The sequence below is a fragment of the Ornithodoros turicata genome, chromosome 3 (genome assembly GCF_037126465.1).
Source record: "Ornithodoros turicata isolate Travis chromosome 3, ASM3712646v1, whole genome shotgun sequence".
In the NCBI taxonomy this organism is placed as follows: domain Eukaryota; kingdom Metazoa; phylum Arthropoda; class Arachnida; order Ixodida; family Argasidae; genus Ornithodoros; species Ornithodoros turicata.
The window spans coordinates 66,836,445-66,857,188 of NC_088203.1; the positions used below are offsets into that span (position 1 = coordinate 66,836,445).

The following is a 20,744-nucleotide window of genomic DNA, read 5'->3' on the forward strand; positions in this document are numbered from 1 at the left end:
ATTGCTGGTGATGATGCGGGGAATGAAATAATGGTAAGGATCACAATAAGGATCCAAGTCCTATTGAAATCCAGAAAGGTGAAGAGAGCTTTGAGGGCAGAGCGTTGGTGGGCTGGATGTGGACCAAGCAATTTTGTGAGGGGGCACGTTTCATCACATGTCATATATGACTGCAAAAATTGGTCCCCCTCGGTTCAGCAGCAGCTCAGAGAAAGCCATGTGCGCTTGCCACCCATCTTGCACAGACTTTGGAACAGTAAGTGCTCGTGAATGTGTAGAGGACGGTGGTCTTCCTCTACATGAGCCCCGACCGGCGATGATGGTATGCCACGGAGAGGCGGTGACGGTGGCCTGTCTCCATGGCCGCGCCGGTGGAACTGAAGCCGGTGCTCCACGCGCGTGGCCATCGTTGTCGTCGTTGTCGTCGCCGCTACAGGGGTCCCCCGGCCGTCAGATGCGTTGCGGACGCATCGCAAGAACAGGGAACAACGGGAACAGCGGGAATAGGGGCACGGCACACGTTGGCGGCGTTTCAGAGGGGATGAAGACGGGAACAGCATCCGTGTGTAGGTAGTCATCCCTGTGGTAGGTGTGGACGGGAACAGCGATCCGTCGCAGAGAGAGTGAGGCGCTCGGTGTCGTGGTCCTGGGGTGCCGCGACCGGCACGGGAGCCGAAGCTCGATAGTCCCAGGTGGAGTGAGTGAGGTGCCGAGACGGGCTTAAGTGTGCCGAGGCGTCGGCTGCCGCGACTGCCGCAACCGGCAGGTGAGCGCAAGGCTCGAGTGTCGCGGCCGGCAGTGAGAAGCGTGAGAAGACTTGAGCGAAGAGAGAAGCGTATGTGAGAGAGAGCGAAGAGTGCGGTAGGAGTGAAGGTGGGCCGTGTGTGCCGGAGGTAGTGCTGCTCGATGGCGTGGTCAGAAATTTGGGATGGTGAAGGGCCGAATTGCTGCGGACGTGATGTTCTTTGTCCGGGTCACCAAATGTAGAGGACGGTGGTCTTCCTCTACATGAGCCCCGACCGGCGATGATGGTATGCCACGGAGAGGCGGTGACGGTGGCCTGTCTCCATGGCCGCGCCGGTGGAACTGAAGCCGGTGCTCCACGCGCGTGGCCATCGTTGTCGTCGTTGTCGTCGCCGCTACAAATGATTGTCTCCACATTGCCGACACTAATTTTACGCTGGACTGCAATTTCCCGAACAGTTACTCGCCGGATCTTGGCTTGCTCAACGCCTGCGACTGCAGCCGGACGAACCATATCCAGTCCTTCGCCAAACTGTTTGCGCTATTCGTACACGCTTCCTCCTGACATCGTTTGTTCCCTGTACTGTGACTGCAACCTTTGCAAAATCTCAGCTGGTTTGACGTTCTCCTTCACGGATTATGCATCGCTGTTCCCACACTGCTCGCCGCCATGATAGCTATCGTCCTGCGAAAGTTTTATTCAATTGCACAGATTTTCTCGAGGAAAAGTCTCGGTATTTTGGAGAAGAGGAGGGAAGGAAAGGCTGAGGTTGCGCAAGTGATTCTATACGATGTCGTGGGGTACAAAAATCCCATCGCATATACAAGTCCTGTGTTTAAACACGTCACTTTCAAACGCTTATGATAACATAACATAGCATAACAGCAGGCGAAGGGAATTTCTGGGGCGCTACAGACGGTCCGTCGCTGTGTGCTGGAGCGGCAAGGAATCGGACGGAGCCAGGCCAGAAAGCACTTTCGGCAGCCGCTACGATACATGTGACGCCATAAATGAAAGGCCTTTTAATTAGTCAGTTATATCGTACGCTGGCGCCTTTGCGTACGTAAGGAATATTGTGGTGGTTCTGCGCACTGCACAAAGCTCTGTTTGTCTTGCGCGTGCGCAGAACCGCCAAAACTTTCCCTTACGTACGCAAAGGCGATAGTCGACGATATACTAAAGCTCAATATTCCCTCGGAAGACTGTGTTTTTGACGAATGACGGCGCCATATGTATTGCAGCGGTTTCTTCGGTTCTCAAAAGCGCTCTCTTGCATGGCTCCGACCGGTCCTTTGCCGCTGCACCACGCAGCGACCGACCGCATGGAGCGCGCCTGTTCTCGGTAACTCCCTGATAGGGAGTTTTAGCATATCGGAAGCGCTACGAGAACTATACCACAACGGAAACTATCAAATCAAATAGCAGAAACGTGGTGTCAGCCGAGTTCCATCGCCGAGGCGATACGCTACCCCATACGCCGTGACAGTAGGCCAGCCCCTCAGGTTTTCGCTTTTCCCTCGTGCACGTTGAAAGTCGGCCCAGGATGCACATTCCCCCAGAGCGTTAGTCGTGATGTTGCCCACCTCTGTGAGGCCGACAACGGGGAGCTCTTTCATTAGCACCAACACCATCTTTTTCACCGTAGTGTTGTGCCCCGTCTGCGAATTCCCCCTTATTGCTGCTTTCTGAGTGGACAGACGTTTGTCACGTGCTTTCCCCAATTTTTTCTTTCTTTCATACGCAGAGTCGTACTGTCATGGCGCATTGCCGCTTCAAAAGCATGACGTTTTCGCAACCGTTATCGTAAAGTCCTTCTAACCTGCTAAGCTTCCCTACTGAGCAAGGGTGTCCACCGAAACGTTTGTTCTCAGCCGATAAAGAAACAAACCAGGGCGAGAACCGACCGTACGTGACGGGTACACCGAGGCCTGAAAAGTGCGTTAAGAAATGCTACATGGCTTGGGATCCCGAACACTGGTGTCGTGGGTCGCGCAGGGAGAGTGCCTTTGTTGTGTTCACATTACTTTGTGACTCCTGTGATGTGCGTGGTACGCAGCAAGGGAAGTGCGCTTCAGTGGCTCCTCATGTATTTCAGTTACGTGCTTTTTTACGGTGACGTTATTTGCATAAGTAAGTCCTCCGCAATCAAAAACAGGTTTTGTTTTTGAAAGCTTAATCAGCTTTTTTAAAGGAACAGTGAATGAACCCAGGGTCAACACCAACTTTAGTGAACTACATAATGACATGCGGTGGGCGGTATCCTCTTTGAAACCCATATTTTGTATGAGCTATCAAATTATAAAACCCTGCTGCAAATGCGCTCGACTGCAGCGTGTAGATGAACTTGCTGATACATCGTGATGTAAGACGTTGGGCGCGCGCCCCCTGGTGTGTCTGCATAATGATTTCAAATGCGATAGCATTCTTTAGCACACTTTTGAAGCCTCATCGCGTCACAGAGAAGGATACTGCCCTCTCACTCTCTCGTACATCCCGCCACCATGGCTGAGAAGAAAGCGGCACGCTTGCTCAGTGTCTGCAGAACGCATTTCACGTGACGTCGTTCGGCAACGCGGACGCCGCGGAGTTGCAGTCTAGGCGGTGTGCTGCGGAATATTAACGCAAGGATAGAGTTCTCAGATGTACGACCATTGCTGCGGGAGATGTGGAACGTAACAAAGTGGGGCGGCATTACACGCGGCCAGAAATGCTCAGCAAAGAGTCCAGTGACTTTAACAGCAAGAGAATGCGACACCTGTGTTTCTGCACGGGGCAAGCTATGGTCGGGTTTGCCGTTACGCCGCACGCAAAACATGTACGATCACAACGCTCGGTCTGCTTCGTGCGCGTTTGGAAATGCGGCAGTGAGTATTTAGTCTCACGATGTTATGCGGAACCTGTACGAAGCCAGGAAGGTGTGAAGATACGACGTACACACTGAGCTACGTCCCTCGTGTGGAAACGTTACGTGCTGGTGGAACATTCGACTACTATCGTGAAGAAAACAGACATCACTTTTGGTGTCTTATATAGATCAATTCAGGGGCGGCTTGTTCGACCAACCTCCGTTCTCGACCAGCGATTATAGAGCTGGCAACGATACTCCCGCAGAGAAGAAGAAAGGACATAATTACGCGAAAGAGAGCACATTCCCACCGACATGTTGCTGGGCCTGTGTTCTAGTCGTCTTGTCCTACACCTTTGCACCTACTTGGTCGACGATGCAGCAGTTTCTCGGTTTTGTGCAGAAATGGAGCAAGTGGCACCTTGAAACGAATGCGAAGGTACAGGGGTACCAATTGCACTGTTCAGAAAGAAACAGGACACTAGGCTTTAGGATTCAATGATTTAATTATCGCAATACCAGGAACACAATATCTCAAAGGGGTTGCGAGGAAAGAAACCTGTAATGCAATCCCATCTACGTATATGGCATGATGTACAAGATTATACAACTGAATCAATAGTTGATACAGTCGTGCGTGACACAAAAAAAAAGAAAAAAAAAACAATAAATACACGCAAAAGTACACAGCACTACTATACACACTCAAGTCAACATCGTAACAACTATGGAAAATAGCGAGATAAATTTGTTCCAAAAACCTAGTGTGGTACCCTAAAGTGACCGCATAATGGAATAAGCTTTAAGGTCACGTCTCATGGACTTATAATTAGTGTTCTACCTTAATGCCAGCGGTAAGGAGTTTCCCTCCATAAAACTGTAGCGTAAATTTACCATAGTTTGTACGAGGTGCTGGCAATTTAACTGACCATTGATCTCTTCTCAAGTCATACAAAGAGGAGTGCATGTGAAACGACGTTATGAGGGTAATTGTGTTCCGTGAATCAGCTAGTGAACCAACGATCATACTTTGTACTTAGCACAGGCCTGTTGCACGTCAGTTCAGTCAGGGAGGTCCCATCGACCTTCTGGATTTTTATTAGTCTTTTATATTTAGAAACTCGTCGTACATGATGATTAACAGCGGTAAAATTGCTGCCGAATTGCTTTCGTGCAAAAAAAAAAAAAGAGAAAGAAATTGAGAGAATCAGGACCTGAATTCGAGTGTTTCAGATTCACCGTTTTTGCACGCATATATCTCCTGAGTTTTAAAAGATACTGGTGTGAATTTTTTCATCCTTTAGTATGCCTGCAGATCAGCAGTCGGAGCGCAAATTTTGGCATGCAGGTGCAACGCTCTGTGCTATAAAAAATGGCGAACATGCTCTGTCGCGCAGTTTTGTTCCAGCTTCGACGCGGGATTTCTGTGGTTGTAGACGTCCCTCATTACCATACTTGGTAATAGTTCACTCAGCTTTTAATGCTCTTTCAGCTGATGTATCTATCGTGCGCATATACAGGGTGTCCCAGCTAGATGCGAACATATATTTTTAAACATATATATATATATATATATATATATATATCACTTTTTTCGTGATGAAATCAATTGCAATGTAGCATATGCTGAAGGGCACTCCGAATGAGAGCATTAGCAACTTCTAAGGCACAACTTCTTAATTAACATTCAGTAATTAACTTTTTAATTATAAAACCTACGAAGTTGTCAGAATGAGAACATCTGGTCCCTTCGGTCACCTGATACCGGAGCGTTTGCAGAACAAAAATCCGTAGAGAGATCGACCGCAAAAAAATTCGTGAAGGAACACATTTTTTTTCTTTATTTTATTCATTGCGCATCTTCGGAGACGCGTCTTTCCATCGCCCCAATGTGAGAGGGTGACAGATCACGCTGTCGCCTCTTGCGTCCTGGAAAAAGATTAAAAGAAAACAGAAAATGCAACCCAAGATGAGGGCAGTTCCGATAGATTCACCTAGTACATTTGTTTTTGTATTGTTTCCGCAAGTTAAAGCTTATCTTCAACGCATGAGGTGGCTACTGTGCTCCTTCACACTCTCACATTGGGGGTGAAGGAAAGACCCTTCTCCGAAGATGCGCAGTGAACAAAATAAAGAAAAAAGTGGTGTTGCTTCATGACTTTTGCGGACGGTCTATCGAACGGATTTTTGTTCAGAAAACGGCTCCGGTATCAGGTGACCGAAGGGACCAGATGTTCTCATTCTGACAACTTAGTAGCTTTTATAATTAAAAAGTTAATTACTGAATGTTAATTAAGAAGTTGTGCCTTAGAAGTTGCTAATGCTCTCATTCGGAGTGCCCTTCAGCATATGCTACATTGCATTTGATTTCATCACGAAAAAAGTGATATATATATATATATATATATATATGTTTAAAAATATATGTTCGCGTTTAGCATCGAAGGGACCATATGTTCTCATTGGGTCAGCTTCGTAGCTTTTATAATTAAAAAGTTAATTATTGAAAGTTAATTAAGACATTGCCTGAGGAGTTTGCTAATGCCCTTCTAAGGAGTACCCTTCAGCATATGTTATATCGCAATTGATTTCATATGGGAAAAAGTGATGTATTTATTTTTAAAAAGTATGTTCGCATTTAGCTGGAACACCCTGTATATATAAACAGGAGCGGTGTAGGTATTGTGGAGCCTGACGGTGTATGGGAATTCATTACTGAAAGGCATCCTCTTGACACACCAAGATAAATAAATAAGATGCCTTTCCAAATCGGGTACTGAAAGCAGAAGAAAAAAAAAAGATTCGAGAAAAATACGCAGTTCTTCACAAAGTAGTATGGCATTGTTCAAGAGTCAATGTCCATTATACATCACAGTTCAGTGTCTACTTTTGTAGTGCGTTTAGCTTAGTGTGAGAATTAAGATGAGTACACCTTAATCCTCAGAATAGTTACAGTGGCTGTAGTTAGGAGCGCTGGTATGCGTATGTTCTGCATGCCATGGAGGACAGGGGCAGCACTACGCCGTACAAGCGTAAAAGCAATGCCTCAATGGCTGTACTCCCAATTCTTGATTACTCTTTAGAGGATTGCTCCGTTCTGTTTGCGGTCAAAGGGGCTACTGGGTCTAGAAGCTGGCCTTCCTCTTTTCTCTGTCCTGTGTTGATGGCCACATAGTATAGTTTTTCTCACTTTTTTCTTGTATGGCAATTTCCTCGTGCACAAACTACCTATTTCCGCGTGATAATTTGAATAGCTGGATCTGTATACTCTACACGTGAAAAGGTTTACACCGGTGCATTCAAATAAGCACTCAACAGCTCTTACTTTAAAATCGCAAAAAACAGTACCGGGCAGCTAAAAATTCGACACAACATTGGCACACACACGCAACAGTGTTGTGTGTAGCGTCGACTTTTCAGTTCCTTGGCACGGTTTTTTTAGCGATCTTAAAGTATGAATTACCGAGACGTCCTGTAACCCTTTTCAACTTCAACGGCTTTTTTCTTTCTCTGTGCAGAAAATACTTAAAGCGTTGCAAAGAGCGTCGGCAGGAAGAACATCCATCTGCATCGCCCACAGGCTGTCTACCGTTGTTGATGCTGACTTGATCCTTGTCCTAAAGGATGGTAAAGTGCATGAGCAGGGCACTCATGAGGAGCTGTTAGCAAGGCCGTCCAGTTACTACTGTCAGCTGTGGAGCCAACAGAATCAGCCAAAATACCGAATGACTGCCTAGTGTCATTTTACGCAAGTGTGCGGAAATAAAAAGCCTCTTGTTATTCTGAGTGGTCTTGGGTGAGTAAGTCTTGTATACATGCCCAAGATTCGCGGACACGTCTCCCAAAAGTGCGCTTATCCTAACAGCAGGTGTTGTCTAAGTAAGACAACTTTACGTTTGTACACGTGTATAGGTGAGAGGAGGCATGAAACCCGAAAGGAAGGAGGAGGACAGGAGAGAGCGAACACGAATCACTGGTCACTTCCTTTTGATTGGTGATAACGGGCACCGTGTGACGAGCTTGATAAGGATTCCTCAAACTGCTTCGTCGCTTTCAAATGCCAGATTTCTTTTTATAGGAGCATTGCTGGTACGAATGGTATTCCCAATGCCATCATACCTCCGACACTTTCTGTTTTCACAATTATTGAAGGGCGTTTCATTTAAAATTAGTCAAACATTTTTATAAGTGGTGCTTTGCACTTGAACGAGACTTAGTGCGTAATGTTAGAAAGGGTGCAGAGATACTCAGTCAATTTTTTGTTTCCTCGTAAATTACATATCGTTAATTAAAATTCTTTGGGGATCCTTTTAACTGCAGAAACTATAACAAAACTGTCGATGGCGGAGTTGTAGAAGGGTAAGGGGGTCTTCGATTCTCTTACCCGTGATTATGTACCTCCTCTCAGTTCTGTTTCTTTTTTCTTTTCTCCTCCGGTTTAAAAAAGTGCCCCTAAAGTTTCGAAATACCGCCCGAGTGGAGCACAAACGCACACGAAAAGAAGTTATCAGTTCGTTCAAACAAGAGGCGCCAACAACGCATGCGCGGAGTTGGTGTGGGAACAACCAACACCTCCTAGGTAGCATCAGGCCTGCTCCCACGTGACACGGCGTCACACAGGAAGGCCTGCTGTGGATGCTGCTATGATGTTGATGAAAGAGCGAACGAGAAAAAACTTTGAGCAGGTCGCAAAGCCAGGCAGGCCTCCGTGGGGTGACGTAAGCACGCAGGCCTGATGCTACCTAGGGGGTGTTCGAAAAATAAAATGAACGCAGCCGTGCGAATGCTTTCCGCAGGTGCGACATCGGCTGTGTTGCACTGCTACACCGCTCTGGACTGTCTCCTTCCACAATACCAGGCTAATTTAGAGCTATGAAGAAATCAGACAAGTGTCGGTACAAGACCAAGTTGTTTATGAACGGCATACAACGTGAGGATATCTTTGCGCTACACATCGACAACTGGACAGCCCAGCCGCAAAACATGCCGCCGATCACAATCACACTGTAGTTTATCTAATATTTTCGCCGATTCGGTTGATACCTGATTTTGTGAAAGCGTACAAGTCACTTGAAGCACGCAATTACTTCACCTTAGGCGAGCTCTTTGATCGGGGCGTTTCTGGAAACAGCGCTGATTTGGTATTGTGCACCGGTTCATGTTAGCGTCGTTTATTTGTACACAGGTATCGTGAGGGAATCTCACAAATGCGATGTCAGGGAATCTTTCCGTTTACGTGATCAAAACGACTTCAATCAAATGATTTCTTCGTTCTGCGTTGCGCAGAAACGTATGAAAAGTTATTTCAACCTCTAATCATATGATTAAAAGTTGAAAGTTCGACACTGCTTTGTTGCTTTCGACGTCTTGGCTAATGACTTTCTAAACCTGTCTCTGCATCAGATTTTTACTCGATTAGTATTACTAGTACACTCCTACCGAACTTCTGAGCAAACCCTGCAAGGCCGATTTGTAATGTTAGTGCCTTCAAAGCTACTAGACACGGACCGGTAGGCTTGGTGATCTCTAAAGTGAATTCGATAATCTACAGGGTGTCCCAGAAAACGTGTCATTGAATATTAATAAGAAAAAAAAGAGAGAAGAAATACGCCGCATAGAATCATGCGGTCAACGGCATTTGTTCTTGATAGGTTTTTGCCACCTGCTGACGTGCATGTCAGGTTAAGTTTAATTATGTACATTTTTGCGAACTGAACTTGGAAATTTGTCAAGTAAAGGTCACTTTTTTACCCCACCAATTTGATGAGCGTGCTGAATTTACTCAAATTAATTATAATTGACAGGAATATTGAGGTGCTATCATATAGGAAAAAAAAAAAAACAGCCGAAAATCATGCTCTACAGAGCTCGCAGAGGATAGCGCGCAACGAATTTTTCAGTGGAATCATTGTCAGTCCGACGAAAGGGGGTTGGAAACCCATCCCACACTGACATGTTAGAAAGAGATAACACAGACATAGCTTATCGCGTCCGGCCTCGGCTGGGACCATACCTTCCCTCTCCCAATTTCAGAAACTGTCACTTTTTCTACTATCACTCTGTGGGCTGGGTTTCCCACCTCCTTTCGTCGGACTGGCAGCGATTGCGCTCAAAAACTCCTCGCGCGTTATATTCAAGTGCCCCGACAGGCATGATTTTCGGCTATTTTATCCGACAGGATAGACCCTGAATATCACTGTGAATTATCATGAATTCGAGTAAATTCGGCACGCTCTTCATGTTGGTGGCGTAAAAAAGTGGCCTTTATTTGCCAAATTTCCGAGTTCACTTCGCAAAAATTTACATAATTAAACTTAGGTTACATGGCGTGCACATCAGGAGATGGCAAAAACCAAGTAAGGACAAATGCCGTTAACTGCATGATTCCAGGTTGCGTAGTTTCTTTATTAGAATTCAATGACACGTTTTCTAGGACACCCTGTATACCAGACGCAGGCTACCCCAAAGCAGTCGTATGCGGCCCGCGTAGTTCCCCCATGGTCCAATGCGGCCTGCAGACACGAAGAAAAGAAAAGAATGATCGGATATCGCCATGGTGATTGGAATATTGGGGCAACGTTTTCTTAGGCAATTGACAGTACTTTGTCGAAGGCGAAGCACAACGTCACCTCGAGTGTTTGCAAAGCTCGCCCAGGGTGCACTATTTCACGCGCAAAACAGGCCGCTAAAATAAGCAGGCAACTGCACAAAATGATGTATGTCTGCGAGCATTCGTTTAAAGGAAGGATAAAAAAGCGCGCTTTTGGCAATGTGTTAAGTTTCTACGCAGGTACGCCGCCATGATCGGCTTGAAGTCAAGAAAACATTGACGCAACACGATTATATGCGCTAGGTCCCAGTTGTATTCGACGCATTTAAGTGAGTTGAACATAGGAGCATATGCCTTACTTAGATACTTACTTAGATAACTTACACATTTTGTTCCTAAATAACGCTCCCGGACAACGCAGGCTACAGCGCGGCTCGTCCCGGCCGTGCTGTCGCCGAGGCAAGTGTATGCATGAAGAAAAGAAAAAGAAAAATTGCTTTGCCTTCGCTTCTCCTAAATAGAGGTATATAAAGTCGTTATACTAAATATACGATTTTACAGCCATTAAGGTACCCATCAAATTTCATACTAGTGGCAACCAAGCTTCCCCGTAGTGCTACGAGAAAAAAATAAGAAAAAGTGTGAAACGTAAACGTAAGCATACATTGTATACATACAAAAACATGACGCTCACAGATAAGGTAAAGATGAAAAGGAAATCGTCGGCGGGCAGATCACAATGCGATAACGGTACACTACAGCCATAAGAATTTTTGTACATCTGCATCTTTTGTGCATCTTTTTAACGCCATAAGTCCAATGTCAGAAAGACTAAGAAACTGATGCGAAGAAGAAGAGAGCGTTCGATTTCCCAAAACGCGAACCTCGGGGGAACGCAGTACCTGCAGCCTTGTCTTTTCTGTTGTTAAAGCAGAAGTAACCAGAAATGTTCTTCAGTCTCTTTGGCCGTGAAAGCACACTTTCATTTTGTAGATGATTTTATCAAACCCGTCTTGCGGTGCTGGTTATCAGAGGAGTATGCGCGCTGAACTCTGATAATTCCCCTCCCTTTCGAGTTTCATTCCTCCTTCCATTTACACGTGCTCAAATGTACAGTCGGCTTTCCTACATGCGGAAGTGTCGATAGGCTAAGCTCTCTGTAAGTGTGATGTCTCACATTTGAGTCGCACTTTGATGCCCTCGGGAACAAAATTGGCTCGCTACAAAACCAAGACATTCACTTTAGGTTCCAAACGTTGTCCCCCTAATTGTGAAACTGCAGTGAAAAATTACCTAAAGCTGATATATTTTGATGTATCAGACTGTGAAATCATAATGGAGCGCGAATTCTACTTCTGTCCTATTGAGTACAATGTGTAAGCTTTCAAACGCCAGGGGAACAAAAGCCGGGGGAGATATACGGATAATACCTGTTCGGCATTTCTTGAATATAGATCTCACAGGATTCAGTGGCGAACCAGTGAAAAGCGTCGGCGTTCTCCGCCAAAATGAAATTATACGTTTGTTATGCATTGCGTCTATGGGTGTAATGCAGGCGAAGCACGCTTGAAGTTTTTGGCCGCGAATCTTGGGCATGACCGCACACACGCACAGTGCTCAAGACAACGAGTAACAGGATGGAGAGAACATAAAAAAAAGGGTTCCAGGAACAGGATGCAGTAATTCGGAACCTTACAATTGCTGAGGCGTGTGAAGATAGACATTTTTATAGAAAGCCAACTGGTGAAAGTTCTCACTTGTCGATGGCGTCATCACTGATAATAATAACACTGGGGATTGCCTTGTGCTCTCTTGAATCGATTTGCAAAAATTATATTGTAAAATGCTCATGGAAAAATACTAGAGGATGTAGGCTGGTTTCCTAATATATTCGACCTATAATTCGGGATTCTGCTGTCATTTGGGTGGAAGAATTGAAACGTCTAAAGATCGGTACTATGTGACCGAAATTTTCTACGGCGTATGCTGTGACGTCATGATTTATTCGTAATCGGACGTGAAACTCTAGACACACCTGGCAAACGTGTTGAGAACCTGAGCCAGGTGTAGATAAAGGTTATTTTTGAAGAAATTGTATTTTTTAACCGCAAAAGAAATACATCAGAACAAGAATATATTGTGCGTACATATCTAATTGAAAGAAGTTATTTTGATATTTGTCCATAGAAGTCACAGCAATTGCAATACGACGTCTAAAGAACTCGTATGAACTTGCTTTAGAGTGTCTTTTGGGAATTGGCCACCTGCTTCCTATCTTGTCTGTATTGCAAGAAGTCTACAACCTCATCATTGGGGTCCTGTTGTCTATACCCCATTGACCTTGTATTGCATAAACAGGCAAGCACACCCTTATTGCTTGTATTGCTGAACACTTATACAACACTCCTATTGAGCTTCCATTGCGTATAGTCAACAGTAGCCATATTTGAGCTTCTATATAGTCAACAGCACCACTGTTTAGCCCTTTCGGCCCTTACCTTTTCTTAGGTGCCAAGTAATTTGTTGAGCGATCGTAATCTGTGGACTTCTTTGAACACAACAATATGATGCGCATCTCATTCTGCGCGTAAGTAACTATGTATTTTACTTGTATGGTATCAGATGCCACCATCAGGCCTTAGTGGATGTACGCAAACTTCGAAAAGATGGATCGTTTTAATGGTTCTCTATGAAACATTCTCCTGTTTTCCTCAAGCATAGGTGCGCTTTCAGCACTTGAGGCGCGAATGTCCGTCACTCCCTGTTATTTTGCACCTTTTCTTGTCCTAAACGGATTGGAAAGTTGTGCTTGAGCATGGGTAAAACACTGCGCTGTTAGCAGGGGTGGGTCCATGCAGGTGGTCAGGATATCCTGACCCCTCCTTACTTTCTGTCTTCACACAGTATTTAATTGACCTCGGTTGCGTATATACCGAGCTGGGCAAGACTGGACCCCCCTCTCGGAAAAATCCTGGATCCGCCCCTGGCTGTTGTCCCGTAACCGGCGTGAAAGAAGACGATTTGAAGATAGAGCGTCCAGAGACGGAGATAGAATAAAAAGAAGCAAACGCCGGAAGCGATCATAGTGGTACTTCCTAGGCCCCGGTCTTCAACATTCACATGGCGATCGTGATCCTTATATTTAGAGAGGCCATAAACAGGCCGCGAAAGATTTCCCAAATAATGGTACCCCATGAAAGAATCAAACATCCAAATATACATTTCCAATATCCAAATATACATTTCGTTCGGCTCGTGCCAGCTCAGTGACCTGGATATAAATGCTTTCAAAGATGAGTAACCCACGCGCCTCTTTCCACCACGCATACGTCACACAGCTACGTAGCCTTTTGCCGTGCGATCAGGGGGCCGAGCCTCGAACAAGACCGGCCAATAAACAGGCTTCATTATCAGCTGTGAGGCCGAGTGCTCCGTTTGTTTGTGTGGAACTACATTTTGCGCTCCGTGGTTTCGAAATTCAGCGTTATGACATCTCCAACATCTTCGGCTGGCGCAAACGTCAACAGTTGGGTTGCTATCATATGACGCGATTCGAACCCGGGTACCTCACAGTCACGACGTGACATGGCCAGCACGCTAGCCACTTTGCCACGCGAGCTGGTGCCGCGGTGCCGCGTGACTCAAACCATAGTACGGCAGCCTAGTCGTCGGAACCATTCGAAGATGTCGGAGATGACTCATCGCGCACTAGCGAATTCAGCTGGTCGTTTTCGTGCAGAAGTTGTTGTACTGGCTCGAGCGTGCATTTTCTGCTGGTCGTTTCAGGGCAACATGCAACATGTTCCGCTGGTCGGTCGCGTGCAGCGTGCGCTCGCTAGCACTACCTGCGTTCTTTTTACCTGCACCTCCTGAACCAGTGCAGGGAGTGCAACACTCTCGCATTCTTTTTGTCATGCACTCTCACTGCATCTGATCGTGCCCATTCATTTTGGGAAAGTGCTGACCTAGTTCTGGACTACTTCTCGATTTTTTCTTGCACGACGGATCCCGGTCCTGCAACGGAAGGGTGCAGAGAAGCAGACGACAAGATGGCGGAGAGCACATCGTTCGTGGCCCGCTGTTGTCGGATAACGGCGAGCGTATAATTCAAGGGGGGGGGGGGGTGTTTACTTGTGACATCAAGCAATATTTATGTGTGCTTGGTTTTAACTACCTGTCACGCTTCTTGTTTGTAGAGTTAACGCAGAAGTAAACTATAAATATACGTGCCCCCACCTCCATCTGTCTCGCGAAATTTGTGCTGTTAAAAGAGGATGCTATAAGGAACGAGAATCTCCCAATACCCTCTTACGAATTGTTAGTACAAACAAAGCGCGAACAAACGGAAGAAAACAGAGTACAACACCGCCATGCAACCACACGCAAGGAAACTCTCAGTAGCAGACGACAAGGTCTGCACTTCCTCATTCTTTTTAGGAGCCGGTGGTGTCTCGCAGGTGCAACTGGTTCAGAACTGTTGTCTACACCCCGCGTGCACTTACGAACTGGTGCTGCACGAGTGCAGCACTTTTCTTTCAAAAAGAATGTACCTACTGAATCCGCGCAGGTTGGGCCACACCGAGAGTCGGTCGTGTGGACCAGTAGACGAGCTCTCAAGTTCCGCTTTCCGCTCCTCCTCACCCTCATTTTGATACTTGCTCAACATGGCCGCCATGGAACGGGCAGACCTGCTGCTGCCTGCTGCATATGATGGATGCCTTGGATGAATCAAGCTCGTCGAGCAGACAGCTTAAGCAATAGTAGCAGCAGTTACACCGCGCTTTATGCTGAGGCGTTCGACATTCTTTTTTTTCTCTTCTTCTTCTTTGTATGGTATGAGAGGGGTCACGGGCGAAGCATCCGAAGGTGGAGAACTATACGCTGTGGACACTGTTTCGCGCTACACGGACGATGAGGTATGAATGTGGTTAGTGGTTATGAATGAGGGTTGTGAATGTGCATTCTCGTACTGCCATGTATTTTATGTTTAAAGTGGTTATAAACTGGTTGTCCTACGGCTCCATCTTGTACATCAGTTGCATGAGTCATCCCGCTGCCGTATTGCCAGTGCGGCGCGACGATGGTTGAACGACTGTTGTCGTTTCTCATTTTTGGCCGGCACTAGCATCGTCTACAATGATTGGCTGGGCGGATTGGTATAAGCGACACTGGCGTGGTTTTCCTACACGCACCCTACACCGGCGCACAGCACTGGCCTGCACTCAAACGACCAGCTGAATTCGCTATAGCGGAACTGTTGCGCCGGATATTCATTCGCGCTCGTGGTGTGATGCGTGCTACTGCGCGGAAAACGTAGTGTGCGCGTGGTATGTAAATTCAACGCGTTTCTTTTCCAGTTTGAGGTTGTAACTGCGTAGATATTGAATACAATAAGTCTGACATTCATTTAGTTCATTTCCGCAAGTGAAATAAAATCGTACGTGGAACCCTTGATCGTAATTGGTAGGGAAAGCGCCACCTCAAAATGACGTGAAGTTAGAGCGGAGCGCGGAGCTCAAATGCGAAAGTGTGCAGTGAATATTTCATAATTAGCAGTGGCACACAAGTGGAAACTTTGGTGTGGGTGTATCACATGGCCGACAATATTCACAACGGCGAAAATTTCACTTGAAACAACGTCATACTTTGCACGCAATTTGAGCAACTGTGCAGCAAAGCAGACGACGCTATAGCGGAAGTCCCAAGTAGTATATATGTCCTATAGCCAAGAGTTTTCCCCAATCCAATTCTAATCCAATCCTAATTCAATTCTAAGTCATAATCCAGTTCTGATCCAACACAATCCAGTTCTAATCCAACACAAGCCAATTCTAAGCCATCTGATTGGCCACCATTAGCTCCGCCCACTTCATGTTGATTGGCCCATGCTAAGCCTACTGATCTTTGATTGGCTGACCGTAGCTCCGCTCCTTTATGCAAATTAGTTGGCTTGGCTCCGCCCACTCCATGCTGAATGGCCCGTGCTAAGCCTACTGATCATTAGTTGACTGTAGTTCCGCCCCTTTATGCTAATTACTTGGCTCCCCCCATTTCACGCTGATTGGATTAGGCGTATTGCTGAGCACTGCTCCGCCCTTTATGCTAATTAACCGGCTCCGTTGATGGGTCCATTCTAAGCCTACTGATCACTCTGACTATCCTTGACTTTGCTGACCAAGAGCGAGGGAGGCTCCGCTTCCAAAATGCGCGCTAGTAGGAGGACTTGGAAGGCGGAGCGCTGCGGTCTCTGCTCTTGCCTAAGAGATGGCGCACCGGTAGCGCTCGGCTCGGGGTATGTGAACTGCTGTCGTCTGCTTCTTCCGGTAGAGCTACGACGACCTTCAAGCTGACCCGCAGCCTCTGCTCTCGCAACATTGGCGCTCGGTAAGGGCACGTGTGGTCGCAGTAACCTAAATTCTGATGACGTGGCGATACTGCGTAGTTTTGACGTTTATGCTTTATGGATGTGTCATTACAACATTTTTGGCCAGTTTGACATTTAGCTCCGCGCTTATCCGTGAACATTGCCTCAGCTCGTGAAAAAGGAAAGGAATGTTGCTGCTTGTTCTACTCCTCGCACAGAAATAAATCATTTCAAATAACTGTACTCTGTGTTTCTTTCTTATTTCCTTTTGTAAGTAGTTACGGAATAAAATAATTGTACTGCGTGTGTGTGTGTTTCTTTTTTGTAAGTACGCAAAAAAGAGACATGTTGCTGCTTGTTCTACTCCTCACACTGAAATAAATCATTTGAAATAATTGTACTGTATGTATTTTTTTCGTTTTTGTAAGTAGTTATGGAAGTATGTAAAAAAGAAAGAAATGTTGCTGCTTGTTCTACTCCTCACACTGAAATAAATCATTTGAAATAATTGTACTGTGTGTGTGTCTTTTTCTTTTTGTAAGGGTTCCCGGACATTTGATCGAACGTCGTTTGGTCGAGAGCCATTTGATCGAACACCGTTTGATCGAAATGGCAGCGTCGTTTGATAGATTTTTTTTATTCTTTCGCTTGGAGCGTTGATGAAACAAAAAAGAAGAAGAAAACAACAAAAGAAAGCTTCAGTTCTAAATGCTGTTATCCTAAGGAATATTTCACTCTGTGTAATCCGCTTGCCCGTAAACACATTCCTCATCCTAATCCACTTTTTCACATCCAGAAGGCGATTCGATGGTGTGCCTTTTTCCCCCCGCTATGTATTTGCATTAAGTGGTGAAACTGCGTTTGCACAACCTTTGAAAGCATACGAATGCAACAACTCAGGGCAAAGAGGCGCTGACGCCAGGAATCGAACCTGGGTCTTCTGATTTCCGTAACATCGTTCTTCCGTATCTTCTGATCTTCCATATCTTCTGATTTCTTTCTGATTTCCGGTGGTAGCATATCTGACCGGAAATCAGAAGACCCAGGTTCGATTCCTGGCGTCAGCGCCTCTTTTCCCTGAGTTGTTGCATTCGTTGATTTCCGGGCGTATGAGGCTTACATGTTTGTGTCGTCCCTAAGTGTGGTCTGCCTTAGTCAAATCTCGTTGTTGAAAGCATAGTTAAACGTTCAGCTCCACTTTCATGTCCTCTTGGCTGATATTGCCTGAGCACATTGCTAAAAGTACGTGCAAACATTTTATTTGGCAAAATGCTCCGCAGCCCAGGGCAGTTTTTTCGGGTGTAGGAAAAAAGGTCCCCGGAAGAAATGGCCCCAGAAATGTCCCCGAAAAAAACGTCTCCGGCAAAATGTCTCCGGAAAAAATGTCCCCTACGTGTATTATTGTTGAGCGATCGCCAAGGCAGAAACATGTCACTGTTGATTACTGCATTATCAAACAAAGAGGTTAATATTAGAATGGGATAACAAATCTACCATTAATATATTTCATTGCTACTTTATGTTTTGTTTCAAAAACTTATGCAATTGCCAGTCTCAGCCTGAGGTGTTGTCATTTCTGCTCTGCTCGCATAGTTCGGATTTTTGTGCATTGCTGCTGGCACGCCATGAAAAAACTAAAAAAAGTTGATGGCAAAGGAAGTAACACAAAACACAAGCAACATTTATATACAAATTGTACAACTGAAGATACACCAGGGAGCACTAAAACCAGATCGTCCTCCCGATTCATCGGAGAAATTCTTCAGTGTTCTTCTACTGCTGAACGTACTGACCGCAGACCTTTATTGGACAGAACGTACTTCATTCTGAAAAATTAAGAAAAATGTACAATAGGTTAGCATCCGTATGGCTTCAACAATTTGCCCTATTCACTTCCTATCCGCCGGTACGTCACCGTATCCCTAGCACACGCTAGTCGCCGTGAGATTTGCATATTCTCGGATGCGGCGGAGAAAATCATTGCCGCTGTTGCGTACATCAGAGTGATCGACGCTAACGAAACGCCACACGTTTTATTGGTTTTGTCTTCGGTAAAGCAAAGTTAGCCCGAAGACCTGAACAGACAATTCCTAGGCTCGAGCTGTGCGCTGCAGTGCTCGCTGTCGAAATCGGAGAGCTAATCCTGGGCGAAATTGATACACCCATCGATGATGTCAGGTTTTACTCTGACAGCAAGGTCGTCCTGGGATGTATCTTCAATGAGTCAAGGCGGTTTTACGTCTACGTGAGCAACCGGGTTAACCGCATTCGAAGAACCACGAAACCGGGCCAGTGGCACTACGTCCCAACGGACCAAAATCCTGCGGATCACGCCACTAGACCTGTGGCCCCGAGCGCGCTCAGCCGTACGACTTGGCTGACAGGGCCAAAAAGTCCTCCAAAGACACGAATGTATGACCTCCGAGAAAGACTTCCCGTTATTCGAACCGGACGGTGACCCAGACATCCGCCCGCTAGTGACGGTCTCCGTGACACACATAGAAAAGCAGTCGCTGGGAGCTCGAACGGTTCTCCTCGTGGACTTCTCTCGTACGTGCCGTAGCGAACCTCATACATGTCACTCGCTCCTTTCACGACCCTCAGGATGGTTGCTGCGATTGGCACTACTGCAGCAAGCCACGGATCGTAGACGAATTCGAGGCAGCAAAGAAGGTCATACTTCACTCTGTCCAGCGTGAAGAATTCGCAGACGTCTTCCTGAGCCTTGGTACTAATGCTCACTGCAAGCATGCTCCGTCCAACCACACTCTGTCAAAACTAGACCCCATCGTCGGCAATGACGACTTACTGAGGATCGGTGGCCGCCTACGAAATTCGAAAGAACTCGATGAAAAGGAGAAGCACCCTCTCATCGTGCCAGGCTGCCACCACATAGGCTTGTTGCTTACGCGACACTACCACGAAGACGTTGTCAGACACCAGGGGCGTCACTTCACCGAAGACGCCGTCAGAGCTGCCCGATTTTGGATTGTCGGTGGAAAGAGATGTATCAGCGCGGTCATTCAACGATGTATGACCTGCAGGAAACTCCGCGGCAAGCTGGAAACGCAAAAGATGGCACCTCTTCGTGAGGATCGACTAAGCCTGGATCCTCCTTTCACTTTCGTCGGGTTGGACGTTTTTAGTCCATGGATGATAGCCGCACGCCGCACAAGGGGCTGCATAGCTCAAAATAAGAGGTGGGCGGTGTTATTTACGTGTATGGCCGTCCGCGCAGTCCACATCGAAGTGATAGAGGCGATTGACACTTCGAGCTTTATAAACGCATTACGGGGATTCCTGGCTGTCAGAGGTCCAGTAAAACAACTTCGGTCAGACCAAGGAACGAATTTTGTCGGAGCCTGTGCAGAGCTCAAGATAACTACAGTGGGTCTTGATTTCAACAAGGTTCAGAGGTTTCTCAACGGACAAGGCTGTACGTGGGTTTTCAACACTCCACATTCTTCGCACATGGGTGGAGTGTGGGAACGTATGATTGGAGCTGCTCGTCGTGTCCTGGACTCGATGCTACTCCTCAGAAACACCAAGCTTTTCTCACATGAAGTCTTAACTACATTCTTGGCAGAAGTCGCTGCCATCATCAATAGCAGACAACTGGTCCCAGTCTCATCGGATCCTGAATGTCCCTCTGTCCTCACACCAGCTCTGATATTGACTCAGAAGCCTCCCTCAAGCTCAGCACCTCCAGGAGAGTTCACAAGCCTCCATGTAAAACAATGGAGACAGGTTCAGGCCTTGGCCAACACGTTTTGGCACCGTTGGAAAGCAGAGTACCTACCCACACTTCAAGGCCGCAGAAAATGGCAAAAAGAGCGACCCAATCTTCGAGTCGGTGATCTGGTTCTGTTGAAGGATAGTGGAGCTAGGCGTAATGAATGGCCAATGGGGCGGATCACTGTAGTGCATCACGGAAAGGACGGCAAAGTGCGAAAGGTGGAAGTACAGACGGCAAAGGACGGGAACAAGAAGACCTTCGAACGACGTGGTTCTTCTGTGCTCTTCACCTGAATGACTTCCCGTGTGCAGTTGTTTGCTATTTTAGTCGCCGTTACAGTTTAAACTGATGTGACGATCGCGCAAATTTGGTTCGAACTGGCAAAGACTGTGTGTGCTTTCTGTGCAAACGTGATAATGCTTTCTTAAGGTATTTCATGTCGGGTATCTTACATGATACCAGCGGGGGGAATGTTCTGCCTGCGCAGTTTGTATTTCTGATGTT

General features: G+C 46.4%; 2 protein-coding genes across 4 annotated transcripts in view; both read left to right on the plus strand.

Annotated features, from left to right (window-relative positions):
* LOC135388563 (iron-sulfur clusters transporter ABCB7, mitochondrial-like) overlaps positions 1-7,373 on the plus strand; it is a 281,999-nt gene extending 274,626 nt beyond the window's left edge. For all 3 annotated transcript variants that reach the window (XM_064618182.1, XM_064618183.1, XM_064618185.1), the window contains one exon: positions 7,109-7,373. In XM_064618182.1, coding sequence (XP_064474252.1) covers positions 7,109-7,327 — 219 coding nt within the window. In that variant the 3' untranslated portion in view covers positions 7,328-7,373. The remainder of the gene's footprint in view (positions 1-7,108) is intronic.
* A 7,602-nt stretch (positions 7,374-14,975) lies between these two features.
* LOC135389593 (uncharacterized) lies at positions 14,976-20,533 on the plus strand. Its single transcript, XM_064619629.1, has 2 exons — positions 14,976-15,056; positions 19,109-20,533. The coding sequence occupies exons 1-2, from the start codon at positions 14,976-14,978 to the stop codon at positions 20,531-20,533; spliced, it is 1,506 nt and encodes a 501-aa protein (XP_064475699.1).
* The last annotated feature ends 211 nt before the right edge of the window (positions 20,534-20,744 follow it).